The sequence below is a fragment of the Ambystoma mexicanum genome, chromosome 3p (genome assembly GCF_040938575.1).
Source record: "Ambystoma mexicanum isolate Mex_15411 chromosome 3p, UKY_AmexF1_1, whole genome shotgun sequence".
In the NCBI taxonomy this organism is placed as follows: domain Eukaryota; kingdom Metazoa; phylum Chordata; class Amphibia; order Caudata; family Ambystomatidae; genus Ambystoma; species Ambystoma mexicanum.
In genome coordinates, this window is record NC_090925.1 from 1,003,217,271 (window position 1) to 1,003,234,379 (window position 17,109).

Consider the following 17,109-nt stretch of genomic DNA (forward strand, 5'->3'; position numbering starts at 1 on the left):
CGGTGTTGTTCAATGGGGACTTACCGGTCCATTCCGACCCTGGAGGGACCGGTAAGTCCCCATTGAACAAACCATTCCCCATTCCAATTTGAGCCCCCATAGGGCTCAATGTGAATGGGGAGGTCGCAAATAATGGGCTCGCGAATGGCAAGCCTGTTATTTGCGCCCTGGTCCCTTAGCGGGACCACACGTCCCTTACAGTTCCCGCTAAAGGACCTCGGAATTGGGCGGTAGGGGAATACCGGCACCAGTCTCCTTACCGGTGCCCAGTATCCCCTACCGCCCAACTCGGAATGAGGCCCATTGTCATTATTTTTTGTGGCAGCGGGCATAGTTAGCTCAGCCAACTGATTCAAATCCAGCATGGTCTGGAGAAAATGTATCATTTATTTGATGATTTGATGATAGTGTTGACCAGTTAGCTGGCCCACACCACAGCCGGAATCGTCTCTTAGCTCCCTCTTGTAAACGACCCTTGTGAGCCATAGTCCTGCCCTTGTAGAAAAGTGAATTATTTATATTTTAAATTTGATAAAAACAGAAAAATAGTGACCTAAGTATTTAGTGCACGCACATTTCTCTTTACACTTTATTAACGGGCATAGCTATTGGCCAAATCAACGTACCAGTATTAAAAACTAATAACACTGGCAGTGCATGAAAGGAAAGTGTTCAAGTATACAGTGCTGACAAGCTTGAATGCGAGCATATAGAGGGGCGAGAGGAGAAAGGGGGGGTAAGGAGTTGTGCCTCACCTTCACCTGGCCCGACCTTAATCCTTCCAATGTTTCTAAATTGGGTTCCATGTGATTTCATCGCCAGGCTTTGAAACATGCACATTCCATCGAATGTTCTCGTTTTTTTGTTTTTTTGGGGGGGACCCCCGAATCCCCCCACCCGCACTTATTTTTTACGATTGCCCACCCGCCCAAACCCTTATTTGCCCTTTCCCACCCCCCCTAAAAAAATCAATGAGCACATTCAATGTAACATGCACGTTTAAAAGCCTGGCGATGTAACAGCAGCCGATGAAACAACGTCATACCCTAAATTGATTACCATCCAACTAAGCACTGAGAACACTTGTTGTTTTAGCGCTTAGAAGCAGGTGAATCCGGCATGAAGCCATATTAAGTAAGCGATAGTATCATTATCATTGTAAATCTACTTGAGAAGAAATACACTGATTTTCTGTTCGTCCTGTTCTGGAATGGACCTGTGACTTTTGAATGACAAGGGCTTCCCTTCATTCCGTTACACGGCAGCCGGGTGGAGGCACTAGAGTAAATATGTAAATGCTTAGCACAGAGTGAGGCGCAAAGGACCTTATCAACTCAGTCCCATCAATGCTGATAGAGACCATGGTTCCTGAAACCGCAATCGCTTTGAAACACAATTTCTTGAGGTATAAGCGCCTTACAAATGCCCAATACAAATAAATAAATTCCTGGGTGACAAGGAGGAGGAATGCCATTGAAAGGTTACCCAATAGGGCCGCTATAGAGTCTGTGTGGGAGTCCCCATTCATGCAGGAAAATGTGCGTTGCAGCAGGGTTCACACGACCTGAAAACTCGCTAAGAAATGCTTGGTTTGAGGCAGTGGTCGAAAGTGGGTGGGAGCGGTGCTCCTCTACTCTTTTAAATTACATTTTACTGTTCAAAAGAAACCGTTCTGGGATGGTTCTGTTTTAACATAAAAGTGTAGGAAGCAATCGAAACGTGCACTTCAATGCACTGCACTGAACATTCTCTTGTACAGCAGGTGCATTTATTAGGGGGTTTGCATTATGCATGGGAGGGGCGTGGTGATTGGGTCTTTGGGGCAGGCCAGTAGAGAACATAGTTCCACTACTTCTTTTCATACACTTCGACCACTGGTATAGTTGTACAAAACGTGCCCGCCTGTGAAGACGTATAACAAACATCAAGAACATCGTTTTTTTTTTTTTAAAGAGTAAATGAAGTATTCTCTATAACTCAGGGAGAGAAACGGCAGCTTAGATGACCAACATTTTTTCTCTAGATGAATCTTTCCCAGCCCCTGTGAGTGTGAGAGGACCCCGTGCCGATAACATCTCGCGCTGCGCGCCCTCTAGGTTCCCGCGCTCGCGTGGCCTGCACAATCCCGCCCGGGAGACGCCCATTGGCTGCAGAGCGTCCGGAGCCGAGTCAGGCAGCAGATGCTATCGCTCCCACGAGGCGCGCAACACGGGAATACGTGTCCCCGGGAAATAACGCATCCGCTATCGGCTGTTACACTTGTATGAATGTTTCTGTTCTTGTACCGCAGATTAATGGCTTAAGATGTCGACGATAAGCCGTGTTTTAGAGGAACACTCATCGTGTCTCGCCCCCGCGGCATGGCCTTATAGCCAGAGTGTACAGAGCAGACGAGGAGGGAAAGTCTGGAGGCCGTGTTCTTTTCATTCCCTTTGCACCTACTAAATGATTCCTGAGGAACAACAGCATTGTTTTAAAGGGAAATTCATGTCCAACATTTTGAGGTTCCCTGCACGCCTTAGACACCAAGTGGACCAACGAGTGGTAGCCACTTGAGAGATGGAGGTGTTAGAGAGAATTCATAGTTTGAGCCCGAGTTAAGACAGGGGAGCTCTCAAATATAGGTCTATGTCCATAACCAGTCCACCATCATGCCTGGCCACCACAAGAACCCACAAGCCAAACCTGCACTCCTGCCTCCCTACCTCCTATAACAGAAATCCCCCGCCTGTCATCTTGCCTCACCAGCCGAGCTTGACCACCTCTAGTTTATTAGCGAGAAGATGGAAATCCGGGATGATTCTAGACTTTGGGAGGCCCTGTCCAGCAAAAAAATTGCAGGCTTATAATTTCCAGGTATCGCTCATTTACTGCGAGTGAATGCAAAAATGCCTGTTTCCTGTCCACATTTCTGCAGTTATATGTGGGGGTGTGTAAGGGTAATTAATTATGTAAGGGGAGTATGGGTCTCTGCTTGGATATAATTGTGTGAAAAGAAAAAAAGTTCTGCATTTTTTGTATTCGATATTTTTTACCGCTATATTCACATAGATCCTAATTTCCATATACATTGACATTGCAGGAAGTGACATCACAGAAAATGACACCACACAGAGTAAAATCAGTCTTTAAAACTCAAGAACATCATGGGACATTACATTACAAGAGGTTAAAAGGAATCTGCCAAGAGGCAAATAACTGGTGTGCGATGTATGGTTGATTGTTATTATTATTAATATTTAATGTTGAGTAACACTTATATGGACTATTCTACCATGATTAAAGCTCTTTTGAATCAGACAGTCAATGAAGTCACTTTTAGAGACTCCCACATTTTGTCAGATAACATGATTTACCCACGATCACACACTCCTTCACACACTAAGCTTGGCCACTCTTGCCACAAGGCGGGGCAGTTCTAGAATTACGATTCTGAAGATTTTGTTTGTGGGAGAAATTAAATGTACTTGTGGGAAATACAATACAAGGTGCTTCAAAGGTTCTCTTCATGCAGATCTCAAGTTCACCAGAAGGCCACACAAAGGTTTGTGATACCTTACCATCACCCTCTCACTGGCTCTTTCCTCTGGCAAATATTCCCTTCTCCTTCAGACGCCTTAGAATGTATCCTCCCAATTTCTGTAATACTGATCATAATCTACTTTGGTTGTTTGAACCCTCTTTTCATTTTAGCTGTAAAAATCAAAAGGAGGACAATCTTCCCACGTGCAACGGATTCTCTACCCCTGATACCTCATTGTCCTGTTCCTTTTGTTGTCCACTTGTGTCCTTGTTGCGCCCTGATGCGGGCAAATAAATAAATAAAAGCTCACCACAAGGCAGGGTAAGTGGGTAACCGCTTTAAGCTTCACATTACAAGAAACATGAAAAGGATGCCAATCCCCCCGAGGGTCATTACAGGCCACGGGGAGTGGCTACATGCTCGCAATCACTTTTCTTGACCTTATTTCTATTCAAAGTGAAAAGATGCCCCATCCCAACTCTCCTTGCAAATGGAAGGAAATCTCCACGAATTCTCACATCCTTAATGAAAGAAGACCAAATCTGTCTAAAATTAATATAATACGCTGCATAAAATACTCTAAATTCCATCGAGGTTGCACATGACAAACATTTGAACACTCATGGTTCGTGTGAAATTAATTTGACACGTTTGGTTTGGTTGCCGGCTGAACCCTGACACAATCTGGGGATCACCGCACTTCAGGCAACAGCTAGTTCATTAGGCCTATTTCATCTCTGCATGTTTTCAGATACTTCCATCAGAGTTTTTATTCACTAACTTGCCAGGTATGAGGTTGACAAGGACTCCTAGCACATGCCATAAGAACTGGGCCTCTAAAATACCTTGGAGCACAGAGGGCCCTGTGTGGACAGCTTTGTTATGAAAAGATACTGTTCAGTAATCCACTTTCAATCAAATTATTAACAAGAAGCTGGTATCAGTGATTTAACATATACATAAAAATGAATTAACAGGAACACAATTTCCTTCTGTTCCACAGCTTTTAATCATATGGGGTTATTACCAGCGTGCCGGCCTGGTCAAAATGCCAGTAATATCATCTCCTGCATTTTTATCAGACCTGCACCATCAGAGTTTGCCAGTAGGGGCTCTGATCCACTTGCAGGCCCCTACTGAAAAAATAAATTGCTGCATTCGCCAATATTACTAGGGCCGGTGATTGCGGCAAACCCATTGCATCGAGTCCTATGGTTCTCCATGGAATGGGAACTTACTGCAGTTGCCGTCACCCATAATATTGCGTTGGTACCGGGATATCCGGAACTGGTAACTGTAAAGTGGGTTTGCCCGTAAACCCGCCGGAATTACCAGCGGGTTACCGGCAAACCCGTAATGAGCCCTATAGTTAAAAAACAATATTACCGAATAAAGAGGCAGAAACACAATTGAGAAAAGTCGAGTACATCAAAGAATAACTACTGTTTCAAAACAGGTGTCCTAGAAATACATTGAAACATGGGCAAAAAAGGAACTGATCCTATCTACACAGTCAAGTTCAGAAGACAGTCATGCCGGTATGCAGTTCTACCCAGGGGTCAAGTCCTAAAAATTAAAGTGGGGGGACTCATCAACAAACGCAATGGCATGTGACGTCACCAGAAATTGGCCTATCAAGGTGAAATATGCACATTTCATTAAATTGGCTTTGCATAACCACCCGAATTGCACAGGACCAATGGCATTTGCCTTTCATAAAATCAACACACACCCACAAAACCCAAGAGGAATTTTTTTTTCTAATAGTGTTTTTGAATATGTTTAAAGTTTTGCATGTTTTAAACTCCAAGAACCAATACACGTTTTTTCCCTGGAACTTGCAGAACCGAACCGCAACATTTCCCCTTTAGTAGTTCGTTATTTTTCATCAGGTTATATAGTGCAGTGGTGAAGTGTCTGGTTGCAAACATGACGACTGTGGTTCGACCCCGAGGTTGGCATTAATTCGTAAATTTAAAGAGGACATTCAATGCTTCTCATTTTAGCTGGGGGGGACTGAGTCCACCCTCTGAAAGAAGTGGGGGGACTGCGTCCAACCGCGTGTACCCTCGACTTGAGCCGTGGTCCTACCCTCTGCCCATCCAAGAAAACATAAAGTGGGTATTTAGAAAAGTGCCATTTGACAGAGATACCAGCAGTGGACTGCATCAGCTGGAATTTCAATGAGTCATCTTGTGGGGCAGCACCTAATGGAGTTTAGCTTGGCATTTTGCACCCTCACACAATGGACTGATGTTCTGGCTCATTGCCAAGACCCACAGCTCCCCATGGGCACAGCAGCGTACATGCTTGTAATCAATGCTTTGCGGTTCGATGCGGATACATATTGCATGGGTATTTTCTATGTACAGTGGAGCTTCTTGTGCATGTAGCATCAGGAGAAGCCACCCTCCCTGCCCCCCCCACGGGAAGATGAAGATTGCCTTGACTTCTAAACTGTTGATTTGGCACAGACTATTGTGAGCCTACATTGGCTCCCAACTGAAAACTAAAATTACAGCATTCGTGAGCTGTCTGCAGTTGAAGGCCATTTAATGGATCTTCGTTCGTTGACTAGGCGGACCACCAAGAAGGAGATGATTGGAGGGAGGGTGCAACACAAGGGTCCATACCCTGATACGTCATTCCTAATGGTTACTGCGGCTGCAATATTCTCAGCCTGCTGAGTGTCACCACTGTGCATGAGGCTATGAGGGCTACAGCTCCCAGGAATCACTCGATCAATGAGGTGGAACAACTAGGGCATCGACAAACACTAAAGGAGGGAATTTCTGGCCTGGCCTGATGCACAGAACAACCATCACGGACTGTAGTGTTTGGAAGATTAGATGGACTACTAGGGCAAGTTAACAGGAAAGCACACAGGGTGTAGGTACCCGTTCAAAAGGAGCAAACAACACAGTGAGTGCCCAAGTGATGAGAGCACAACCATTCTTTCATTCAAATAAGGGGAGACACCCTTTTTGGTTGAAGGTAACTGTTATGAGCACGTTGGCAAACAATTGGGCACGGGTTCTGTTTAGACCAAAAGAGAGTACTCTATTTTTGCTGGATTTACTTTTCATCTCAAGTGACTGAAACATAGGGCATGCGGGTGGCCTTCTGGGCTGTTAATCTATAGGACTACTGCACATAACCAGTCCCATTCCAAGAAAAGACATATTTCAGCTTCATTATCACCGTGCTGAATTTCATGAGAGAATGGCACCTCTACATCTGTTTTCCACTTTAAATGGTGAAGTACCTTGAGTGGGATGTACGTTAGTGGGGTCAGCTCACGGGTATTCACATTAAGGAGTTTCAGAAACTGCGCATGGCATTCTCGGACCACAGTCACTGTTTCTGGGGTTAACATAGGGTGGTGGTGGGTGATTTGAAATGGGTACATTGAAACTAGGGCAACACATTGAGAGGATCCACAAAGTCCAAGTATCAAGAGTCCACTGTGGATAAAAGATGGCAATGGACACCTTCAAGGAGCAGATACCCCTTGATCAGAAGTGCTGCTGGCGAGCAAGACTCCAAGTGAAGGAGGCATTGAAGAATCCTGGCTGGAGATCTCGTGGCTCGTGGTTTCTGATACAAGAGTTTCTACCCTTCACTGCTCACTCGAGGACCTACATTTGGTAGTTTGGTAGCAGCCGGACTCAGCTGGAGGTTTCATGACAGGTCGAACCTGGCGGGCAGAGCGAGTGAGACCCACGAGCACAACTTGTAGAATGGCGGTACGGTAGCAATGGTGCCAGTAGCAATAACGGCGCCGCTGTTGCCTTATCGCCAACCTTATAATGAGGCTGTATAATTTCAGAACTGTCCCTTCAATTTAGAATGTTTTGCTCCTGGGCTGTGGCAACTCCTTCCTTTGCAGGTGTCTCAGACTAGAAGAAGTCCACCACCCCAAAGCCTATCTCACCACAGGTCAAAAGAAATTCAACACCATCGCCACACCCTGTAGGAATCCCATGGGCTACCCATCGAGGACTGTATCGTCTTAAATTAGGCTGCATCACTTACAAGACCAAGATGACCAATCACATTCATACCTGCACGAATAAAATCAATCTCTGGAGGATAACCCACCACCAGACCAACAACAAAACCCAGATGAAAATAACAAGGACGAAAGAGAAACCAGGATTTGTTGTGCTATGCATAAGGACTGTGGAATGCATTAGCTCCATTAGGAAAGCTGGCACCCCTCAACCGCAACTCAGATTGGAACGGAAGGCACTACTGGTGGGTGCTTCTCTCAGTTTATTATATAGCCTCACCTTCAGCAACTCTGCACCCCATTTTCCTAGGATGTAAACAGGTTCCTAGGATGTGACCTCCAGGTGTAGTGTAAGAAGATGATGAACTCTCAAAGCAGCTAAGATTCTGTAAGAGAGAATTTCCTTTAAAGTCGATGGGGGTAGTGCTGTAAACATCCAAGCCTGTTGCTTTACAGCTTTAATTATTACTGGGAAAGGGAAAACCTCAGAGTACTCCTTTTCAGAGACCATGCCCAAAGGATTAACTGACCTGCGTTAGTTGAGAATGTCCGATTCACATTCCTTGTCTTTCAGTGTCTTGGGTCTGACGCGTTCAAAGGGGTCCACTGTGAAATCTACAATGTCTGCATGGCGCAGTACCAGGAACTGTCACCCTCTAATGGATTTTCAAACAGTACTGCCTACATTGACCCGGGCATGTGTGCTTCCTACCAAGGTTAGAGGGTATTTACTAAGTGTGCCTTTGAGCATTGAACTTTTATATGGTTGGACCTCTTAGCCAATCGGGGAGCTTTGAAGCCAGGCTTTTCCTCACTGAATTGCCTGCCTTCTGAGCCCCGTGAGGAAAGGGAGGATGCCATCTTTTCTCCCGGGCGAAAGTCTTCACTCGTCCCATACCCCCTTCACACCCCTGCACCATCCTCTCCCAGGCCCCAATTACCTGTGGCCACCTTGCCTGTTCTCTGCCACTCATGCCGTCTTGCACCTTCCCCTCTGGGGCAACGGCTGTCATTAAAAGGGAGAAGGGACTATGAGTAGCGCCTTTCTCTCAGTGGCCATTTTGTTTTATAATTTTTTATAAAGTTGAGAAACGTCAGCCATGCCGTTTCCCAACTTTAAAAAAAGCGACTGGCACTCTGGAAATGATGGCAGGATTCTATGCTAATAGCTATATCCCCCTACGTATACTGGCATCACTGCCAGGTAATGGTTATGGGCCCGAGTTACAAGCCCGAGCTGCTTAAGTAAGATGTACCAGGTTTTCAAAAAGTCCAACTAAATGCAATTACCCTCAATGTACATGTTTACATGCATATTTCTATTCTGCATATTCTTTGTGAATATCCCGAAAACATTTTCACAGGATTGGGCTAACTTAAAAGAAAATCGGCTCCTCCCCAAATAAGCAAAAACTCAGGATGGTTCTCTCTTCATTGTGGTTGGATTCTTTTCCCCCAGAAACTCACTGTTCCCAACTTCTCTTCCCTGGTGTAGGCTTCCTGGCCTCAGAAGTAAGTGTCCTAATTCATACAGTTCACAAGAGATTGCATCCACCAACCCCCTACGACATTTTGGGTTTATGGGTGATCCAAACCATTTTCCCTCTTGGTATGAACTAGTCGTGAGCTTCCAGGCTTCCCCTATCCCATGACTCACTCAATGAGAATGAAGTCTTGTGAGCAGGCGGTTCAGTGGGCCTAGCCAGCAGGGAGATATAGAGAGGGAGCTCTGGGGTCTGTGTAGAGTTCCTCCTGGATTCTCATTACCCTCCTCTATAAACTCACATTAATTCATCAGACCCTAGCTAGAACCTCCTCCCACTGTCTGGTTCAGCTTAGAGCCAATCAGGCCTGCCAGACCCTGCCTGCTCCTACTAGTTAGGTATTCTTTCTCTCTCTACTCCTGATCCCTTTACTGAGCACCCTATGCTCTTGTTTTGGCTTTCGTCTCCCCCTCCCAATGTTATTCTCCCATTCTACTCAGTCCCTCCTATAGTACCACTACCTCCCCCTCCTCTGGGAATTCTGTCTTCATCCTCATCAATGTATGACCCTCTGATCATTGCTACTTCCTCTGTGCCAGTACCAGTTTGTGTTGTTGCCACCTCCTACGTTTTCTGGAGACTCAACACTTCCTGGGGTTCACCACTTCCTCCTGCAGCCCGCTCCTACCACTTCCTCTTCCATTCTACTTTTCTTTCCTGATGTTATCCTCTCCTTCTGCCACCATCCCTCTCCTCATGTTACTACCTTCTCTTTTATTTCTTTCATTTTGACCAACTCTTCCTTTCTCCACCACCCTCTTTTGTTAACACTCGTACCCTCTGATGTTGCCTTCTCATCCTTGAGCCTCTTAGCTCTTACCTTATCCTGCTCTCCACTGCCGCTACCTTGCAACCCTCCTTTGTCACTCCAAACACTGATTCTACTATTGCTCTCCAGTCTCCAGCCTTCTCCAAACACAAGCCTCATGCCACTGCAACTCACACTGCCTGACTGGAGATGGGTGTTTTTATAGTTTGCTCCCTGCCAGCCCAGTGTGGGCTGTCTGCTGAGGGTCTGCACATATGGTTGGTAATTTGTTGAGGGTTGCGATCAACTGTCCTCCCTGTGTGCACCTGAGGCTGCCATGGCATAAGGGGCTGGACCAAGTCAATAAGTGGCCTGTCTGCCATCTTGGCCTTTAGCATTTCTCTCATAACTCTACTGGTGGCTGGCTGTGCTGAATTCTCTGATGTTTCCAGCGTGTGATTTCAGGGCCGGCAACACACGGGGTAAGCTTTTTCAGCCACTTTTTTCACTGAGCGTTTGGAAGTGGTAACATTGCATTACCGGTGGGAGAATCTCTTGCCAGGGGACAAAGTCATTAAAACGTTTCTTCCTGTGCTGAACTCTCAGTGTTTTGGAGGTAGTGAGCTCACAACATTGTATCCCCTGCATCAAGGAGTACACTGCGGGTCCCATTAACTCCTGATAATTTTTATTTGATGTCCCTATGGAAAGTTGTAACAGTACTAAAAAACTGTCAGGGCTGGGCTGTCGTACCGGCTCAGTGGGGTGTTGTATGTCTAGACTCCTCAGACTGGCCTGAAGTGCGTCACTGTGATTGTCGCGGCCCATGTGATGGGGTCCAAGGTTGGGTTACCACAGGATCCTGCTCATACCACACCAGGGCATAACATCCACTGGATTGGGGTGGCTCCTGGCCCAATGAGTCACCATCTTTCTGATCTTCTGGGCTCTGACTCATCACAGAGTCAAAGGTAAGTTACCTGCCACTTCCCAGTTATGGGTAGACCTAGGTCATTGATGTTCTCATTCTGTTAAAAAAGTAGGCATATATTCATAGGGGATTCCTCACTCAGTGCTAAATAAAGACACGGATTAAAAAGGGTGTTGTGATGAGTTCAACACCATGATGCTCCATCTCCAGTTGTATGATGTAGGAATTGAAAGGTGTGGTGTAGAGAGAGGGGAAGCTTTGGTTCTGCAAAAGGAGAGCAGTCCAGCGTGGCAGTCGATGGATGGAAGCGTGGTAGAACAAAAGCATGGTGGGGAGGTGGGACTGGAAGTCACTTCTGAAAGTGGTTTCCTTATATAGCGACTGGAGACTCGATGCCGTTGGTAATGATAGGGAGACCACCAGGTTGCGCCTATCTCGGATTGAAAATGAATTTTTAAACAGACGAGTGATAAGTAAGTGCTTAAGAGAGTGTATAATCATCATATTTAGTACAAGTTATATTATGACAGTAATACAAAAAATGCAGCACAGCCCTCTGTAAATTGGGTATTTTGGCTCTGTGAGGATCTGGGGAAGGTAGTCAATGGATTCCCAGTTTTCCTTCATCTCAGAAGCATGACATAAGGGGGTCACGACCATGTGACTCTGACGATGGAAGAATCAGAAGCAGCATTAGACTATGAAAGGTCCAGGGCTCGAATGGAAATGAGGCAGACGATGACATGCGGCGTGGAGACAGGAAGGTCTAAGAGGTCTAAGAGGCTGAGGTTTAAGAACTGTCTAATTCCACAACAGCGACTATTGGCTGGTGTCGGATGAGCTCCATCAGCGCAATGCAGAGAAATATGTGTTCGCATTTTCATGAATATATTCTGTTTTATTTGCAATGACATCTATTGTTTCCCAGGTCAGCTGTACCATATGTTTTTCAACATTCTTTTTTTTTTAATGTGTGATCCTGGTTGTACTAAGACAACCTTACACACAGCATTAAATATACTTTCATTATGAAAACAAAACATTTCAAATCATTGCATAATTCTTTTATTGTGTACATTATGTTATTATATTGTATTGTGAATCAAAATCTGTTGTGATGTATTATTCAACCTGTATACTCATGGGACAGGAAGGTAGCATGCAGCGCGTGAGGGACAGTGACAACACAAGAGCGTGGCAGTGACATGTATGCAATTATCTTCATGGACTGGTCAGTACCCTTTGATGTCATTGATCGCAAAGTGCCCCTGGACCCACCAGGAATGTCTACTGAAATCAGACCCAACCAGGCCCACATCCCTCCTGCAGGATTGCACTCAGCCAAAGATATTTTCCAAGAGGTCCATAATCGTATGTGGATGGTCCCCGTCATCCGCTCTCTATCTAACTCAGGGGTCTGCAACCTGCGGCTGTCCCATGATCCCCTGCGATTGACTGTGCTGGGTAGCGCTGATGGGAGTGAGTGTGGCATCAGATCCCACAGATGCTCTTGAACACCTGCATGCCCCCTTGGCACATGTCAAGGATGCATATGTACCCAATTGGTTCCATGTGCATGCAGATTGTACACAGTCCTATCTTAAGGTCTGGGAGAGTCCAAGGGACCTGAACCAAATAGCCATCTGCATACACAATACCCACAATTGGCTCCCCCTCTGCTATTGAAGAGTGGCATCCTTCTTGTTGGCCAGGTAGCCACTTTCGGAGTTATCGAACCCTGGCTCGCTTTTGGACTGCTTCCTCTCATTTGCAGCAAAAGTGAATTCTGTCACCCAAAATGTGTGTCCGATTCCTTTCACCTTCTACGAGCGTCCTCCCTGCATTGCGATTATCCCACACAATGCGCCTGATCTGCACAGTGGCCACATTCCAATTGCACTAATGCAACACACCATCTGCACAGGGGCTCCTTCCAAGGATCTCATGCATGTCCAGATTGTGCAGCATCACCCTAACCCACTCATCGTTGGTCTGAAACTCTTGATTATACCACTTGGCCAATGAAGATGCTTGAAGAGTGACCAATTAAAGAAAGCCTGTAGTGCAATGCCCAGTGGCTAGTATGTTATGCTATTTGGTCTTGTACCATGCTCTGCTGCCACTTACATGGTCTCTTGGCACCCTGGCAGATCTGAAACGGAAGGCGGTCTGGTAGGGAGTGGGGGGGCTTTGGTATTAGGATTGAGAGGGAAAAGCACAAGGAGCTTTGATGTGCTGTTCGTAGCTTCATTTCGGGGGAAAACAGTCACTGTGGGCTGGTTTGTGATATTTGGTCGTTGTTATGTTGTGCTTGGTGTGTGTGTATAGTGGCTGGCTTAGTTTCTTGTTTGGTGTTGTGAGGTGTGTGTGATTGTGATTCGTTGACTTTGAGATGGTCTTATGTTTTATTGCAGTAGAGATATGTTGTATATTGTTCTGTGTTTTAGGGTGAGTATGCAGAATATTTGAGAGTTGTTAGTGGGTTTGTAGACAGTTGTATCATGTTTTTCTAAATTCAGTATACTCGATACCCTCAAATACAAATCTTCAAAGTGCAATACATGGACTAACCTCCAATTCATCTCAGTGCTGGACATGGGCTAACCTTCCCAAATCTTCTAAGAGCAATACATGGGCTAACCTAACTTACACAATTTTACTAAGTGCAATACATGGGCTTACATACGCAATTCTACTAAATGCAGAATATTTGCTGATCTACATATTTCTTGTACGTGCAATACATGGACTAGCCTACAACAATTACTCCAGGCACAATACCCCGGCTAACCCTCACAGTTCGTCCAAGTGCAATATATTGGCAACACAATTGCAAACTAAAAGTACACAGTGCAAATCAGTACAGTTTTAGGAGCGGGTGGCTGTAATGTAGGAGTCGCAGAGTTTTACCAGAGTCCAATAATGGCTGTGCTCCGCGCCCGTACCACTACAGTACACAGTGCCCTGCATCCCCTCTTCACAACCCCCATTACCAGAGTCTCTCAGCCATACCAGACAAAATTCTGCTTGAAGCCAGTTTCTCACAAATGTATCTCTTTCTACAATGGCCAAATTCCACATGCCATAGGGGCATCTTTCTTGAATGTACTCTCATCACTTCAGATAGGTAGCAGATTTACTGAACTGTCTTTGGCCAGGACCCGCATGAATTCTGGTGCCAGCTTCGCCATCACCAGCCAGGTAGATGCACCAGACTGGTACTACAAGCCTTCTGACAATAGCATACACAAGGCGCCGATGGGTGTATTTTCCTACAAGGCTTTTTGGAAGCACATTTGAGCGCTCTCATAGAGGTCATTGATTCTATACCATGTCCAGAACCTAGGCCCCTATAGTTTACATCAATCAATACTATTTGACTTGGCTTTGATCTCCCTGGCCAGCAACATTGACCTCTATCGCTTACTTAGTTTCAGCTGTTGGACTTGGCGTGCACCTTTCTCAGTGCATAAAGCTCTAGGGTCTTTTATGCTGCTGAAATGTGGGATTCAGCAACTAACAAACACTGCATGAGAATTAAATAATTGTTAAAGGTAAGCCAGGAATGGTCATGATTTTCTCATTCAGTGCCAAGGTTAGACATGGATCGAGGTGCATGTCCTTGTTCTGTACAAAAGCTACATACCCAATCCATTCAGGAGATGGTAGTCCAGTCCTGCGCTTTGCTTTGCATTCTGGAACTTGTAGGTGTGGATTTATGATTGGGAGACCAGGAATACAAATCCAAGAAAGCAAAGAAAAATATAGAAGTGGATTCCCATCTTCTGTGGTGAATGGAGCATAATGGCGCGGCGCGTATGCTACAGGTAGGCATAAAGTGAGGGATTTCACAGAAGGTGGCACGAAAAGAGAACATTCTCATTTGAATATGCCCACGTTTCTCACAGGAACAGTAAATCCCTCATCAATTGATGCTAAAAGCTCTATGCCGAGATAGCAAAAGGATTTTCCTCATCCTAGGCTCAGAATTGACAAGAATCCAGGGGTGATTTTCTCCTCCAATGGCTATGGTAGCCCTCCTTCAACAAAATGTCCACCTTCATCTTGTCATACAGGTGGGCGTGGATTAGGTGCAATGTCCTCACCCTGTGCTTTAGGTATGCATGGATGAAGGAGGGGGTTACTTGTGCTTTGGTAAATGGAAGCATGGAGTGCAAATAGGTATTTGCACATTCTTTGCTATAGGTAAGTCGTGTATATAGAGATATACTTCCTCCTTACTGTACTACAGGTAAGAATCAATCAAGGGGCCAGGACCTGATTCCATACCAAAGGTCAATGGACAATGGACCTTTGACTTTGTATTTAAGTATTAGAACCCAAAAGTGCATTAGTTTATAAAGTGTATATATCCAGACACTGTAACATCTAGGGCGCTCGATTGTCAGATACTTAAATGTGTGCATGGGTACAAGCCTGGTCGACGATACTACATAATTGTAAATATAGGTTTTTAACTAGTCCTATATTGTTCAAGTTGTGAATGTCATGACATTGCACCATAAGTCTGTGGGCCATTCAGATCATACAGGAATTCTGGTCCCTTAAACCCATGGAAGGGTCAGACCTAGCAATAGCAAACAAGACTAAGCCTTACTCAGCCTTCATACGAATCATCTTTGCTGTAAATCGACCAATCATTATCTCTTTGGGAGGGCATCAACACGTTCACCAGGTGAGCCCTAGCAATGTTTTAGTCTGCCGAATTTAAAACACAGCACTCACCTGCAAGTATTGATAAGTCAGGTCCTGGTGGCAGGACTTAGACTTGAGTAAAGCCTTGTCGATGGTAGCAGAGGCTTTCTGACACACTTCCCGTGCGTGACTGAGGGTTAGCGTGGACCAGGATCCCCTCTTGATGTAGGACGACGTGTCAGTGGAATTGACAGGTATGTTGGTGCATGGGGCTACCTTGAGGTCGTTATTGCTTTTGGAGGACTTCAGCATGCTCTCACTGATGGTGTTGTAGTTGTGCATGAAATACCTAGGCTGGCTGTGGTCTGGTTGTCTCCCGAGGGTCATGAGGCCCATCGGGTTGCGGTAATTACAGGTGTCACTGTCCAGGTTGTCGTCTGAGCTCCACCACCCTGAAATGTTTGTCCTGGCTCTGCGTTTGGTCTCTGTTTTGGCCCTGTCTTTACTCTTACTCCTCCGGGTTCCCTTGGGGTCATCCGGCCCCTTCTTGCCATTGACAGAGGCTTTTGCACTGCCCTCCAGTGATTGCGACTTTGCGAAGAGCTTCTGAACCGAGGTCACCAGGTGCTTTATGCGTCCAGGGCTTTCACTTCTGTGCTTGGCCTCCCCCCTTTGGAACTGAAGGGTGCTAAAACCGTCCCGGTGGATGGGCAGCTGCTTCTCAAACTGATCCAGAAGGTTTGCGGGCAGCCGGTTAATTTTGGCAGGCGGCGTTAACGTGGGGAAGGGGTTTTCAGGAGGCACCTCGAAATGGGAGTTGTAATGGATGCGAGGGAAGGTGCTGCTGGTGGAGATCTGGTTGTTGAGGGGGAGGATGCATTCGCCAAGCATGGTGTTGGCAGTGGGAAAGCGGGGGTCCATCGTGTACGACTCGCTGGGGTTTAGCAAGAAGGGGCTCCTATCCTGGGCCGCATACAAGGAGTCCTGCGGGGAGTCCAGGTTCTCAGAGAGATGGCGGGCCCGGTTGTCCCCAAGGCCTTTCATGGTGGTAGGACTCCCTAGCGCATTGCTTCAGTGATTGATATGAAGGAGCCTTCTTTCAGAAGATGCCCTAGAAAGAAAAAGAGAGAAGCCCAGGTCAGTCACATGGAAAGGACGCAGCACATTGATTGGGGACCTTTAAACAATTCATTGGAACAAAGAGGCTCCAGAAAGCAGACGGGATAAATGCATACTTGATGACTCTCCATAATAATCTTTTTCAGAAACACATTTCTAACATCAACAAATATTTATGTATAAACTTGGCACCATTCACGTTTTCTCTAAAGAAAATTTTATTTTGAAGAAAATCATTATTTTTATTAGGCTCTATAAAAGTATACAAGCTTGATGTAAGTTTGAGGGAAACAATGTATGAACCGAATGTGGCCCATTTGGAAACACAGACATGTTCAGACACTGATTATTAAATTACTTGGAAAATAACTGAAATATTCATTGATGTCCATTAAAACATTAAGACTACTTATCGGTAATCCCATTACTCTGAGTTCTTCTCTTCCTCGTCCAAGTCCTCACAGAACGACACATCCATTCTTCTGAGACAGGCAATTCTCTATATTTCTACTAACAATGGATGGCCCCTGAATCCTCCCCTGATGGGGCAAGGCTATGGGGCACGCCCAACCAAAG

The 17,109-nt window shown here is 45.6% G+C and overlaps 1 protein-coding gene across 2 annotated transcripts in view; it reads right to left on the reverse strand.

The window, feature by feature from the left end:
* Positions 1 to 17,109, reverse strand: part of DLGAP4 (DLG associated protein 4) — a 1,951,934-nt gene that overhangs the window by 496,464 nt on the left and 1,438,361 nt on the right. For both annotated transcript variants that reach the window (XM_069652304.1, XM_069652305.1), the window contains one exon: positions 15,505 to 16,525. In XM_069652304.1, coding sequence (XP_069508405.1) covers positions 15,505 to 16,458 — 954 coding nt within the window. In that variant the 5' untranslated portion in view covers positions 16,459 to 16,525. The remainder of the gene's footprint in view (positions 1 to 15,504; positions 16,526 to 17,109) is intronic.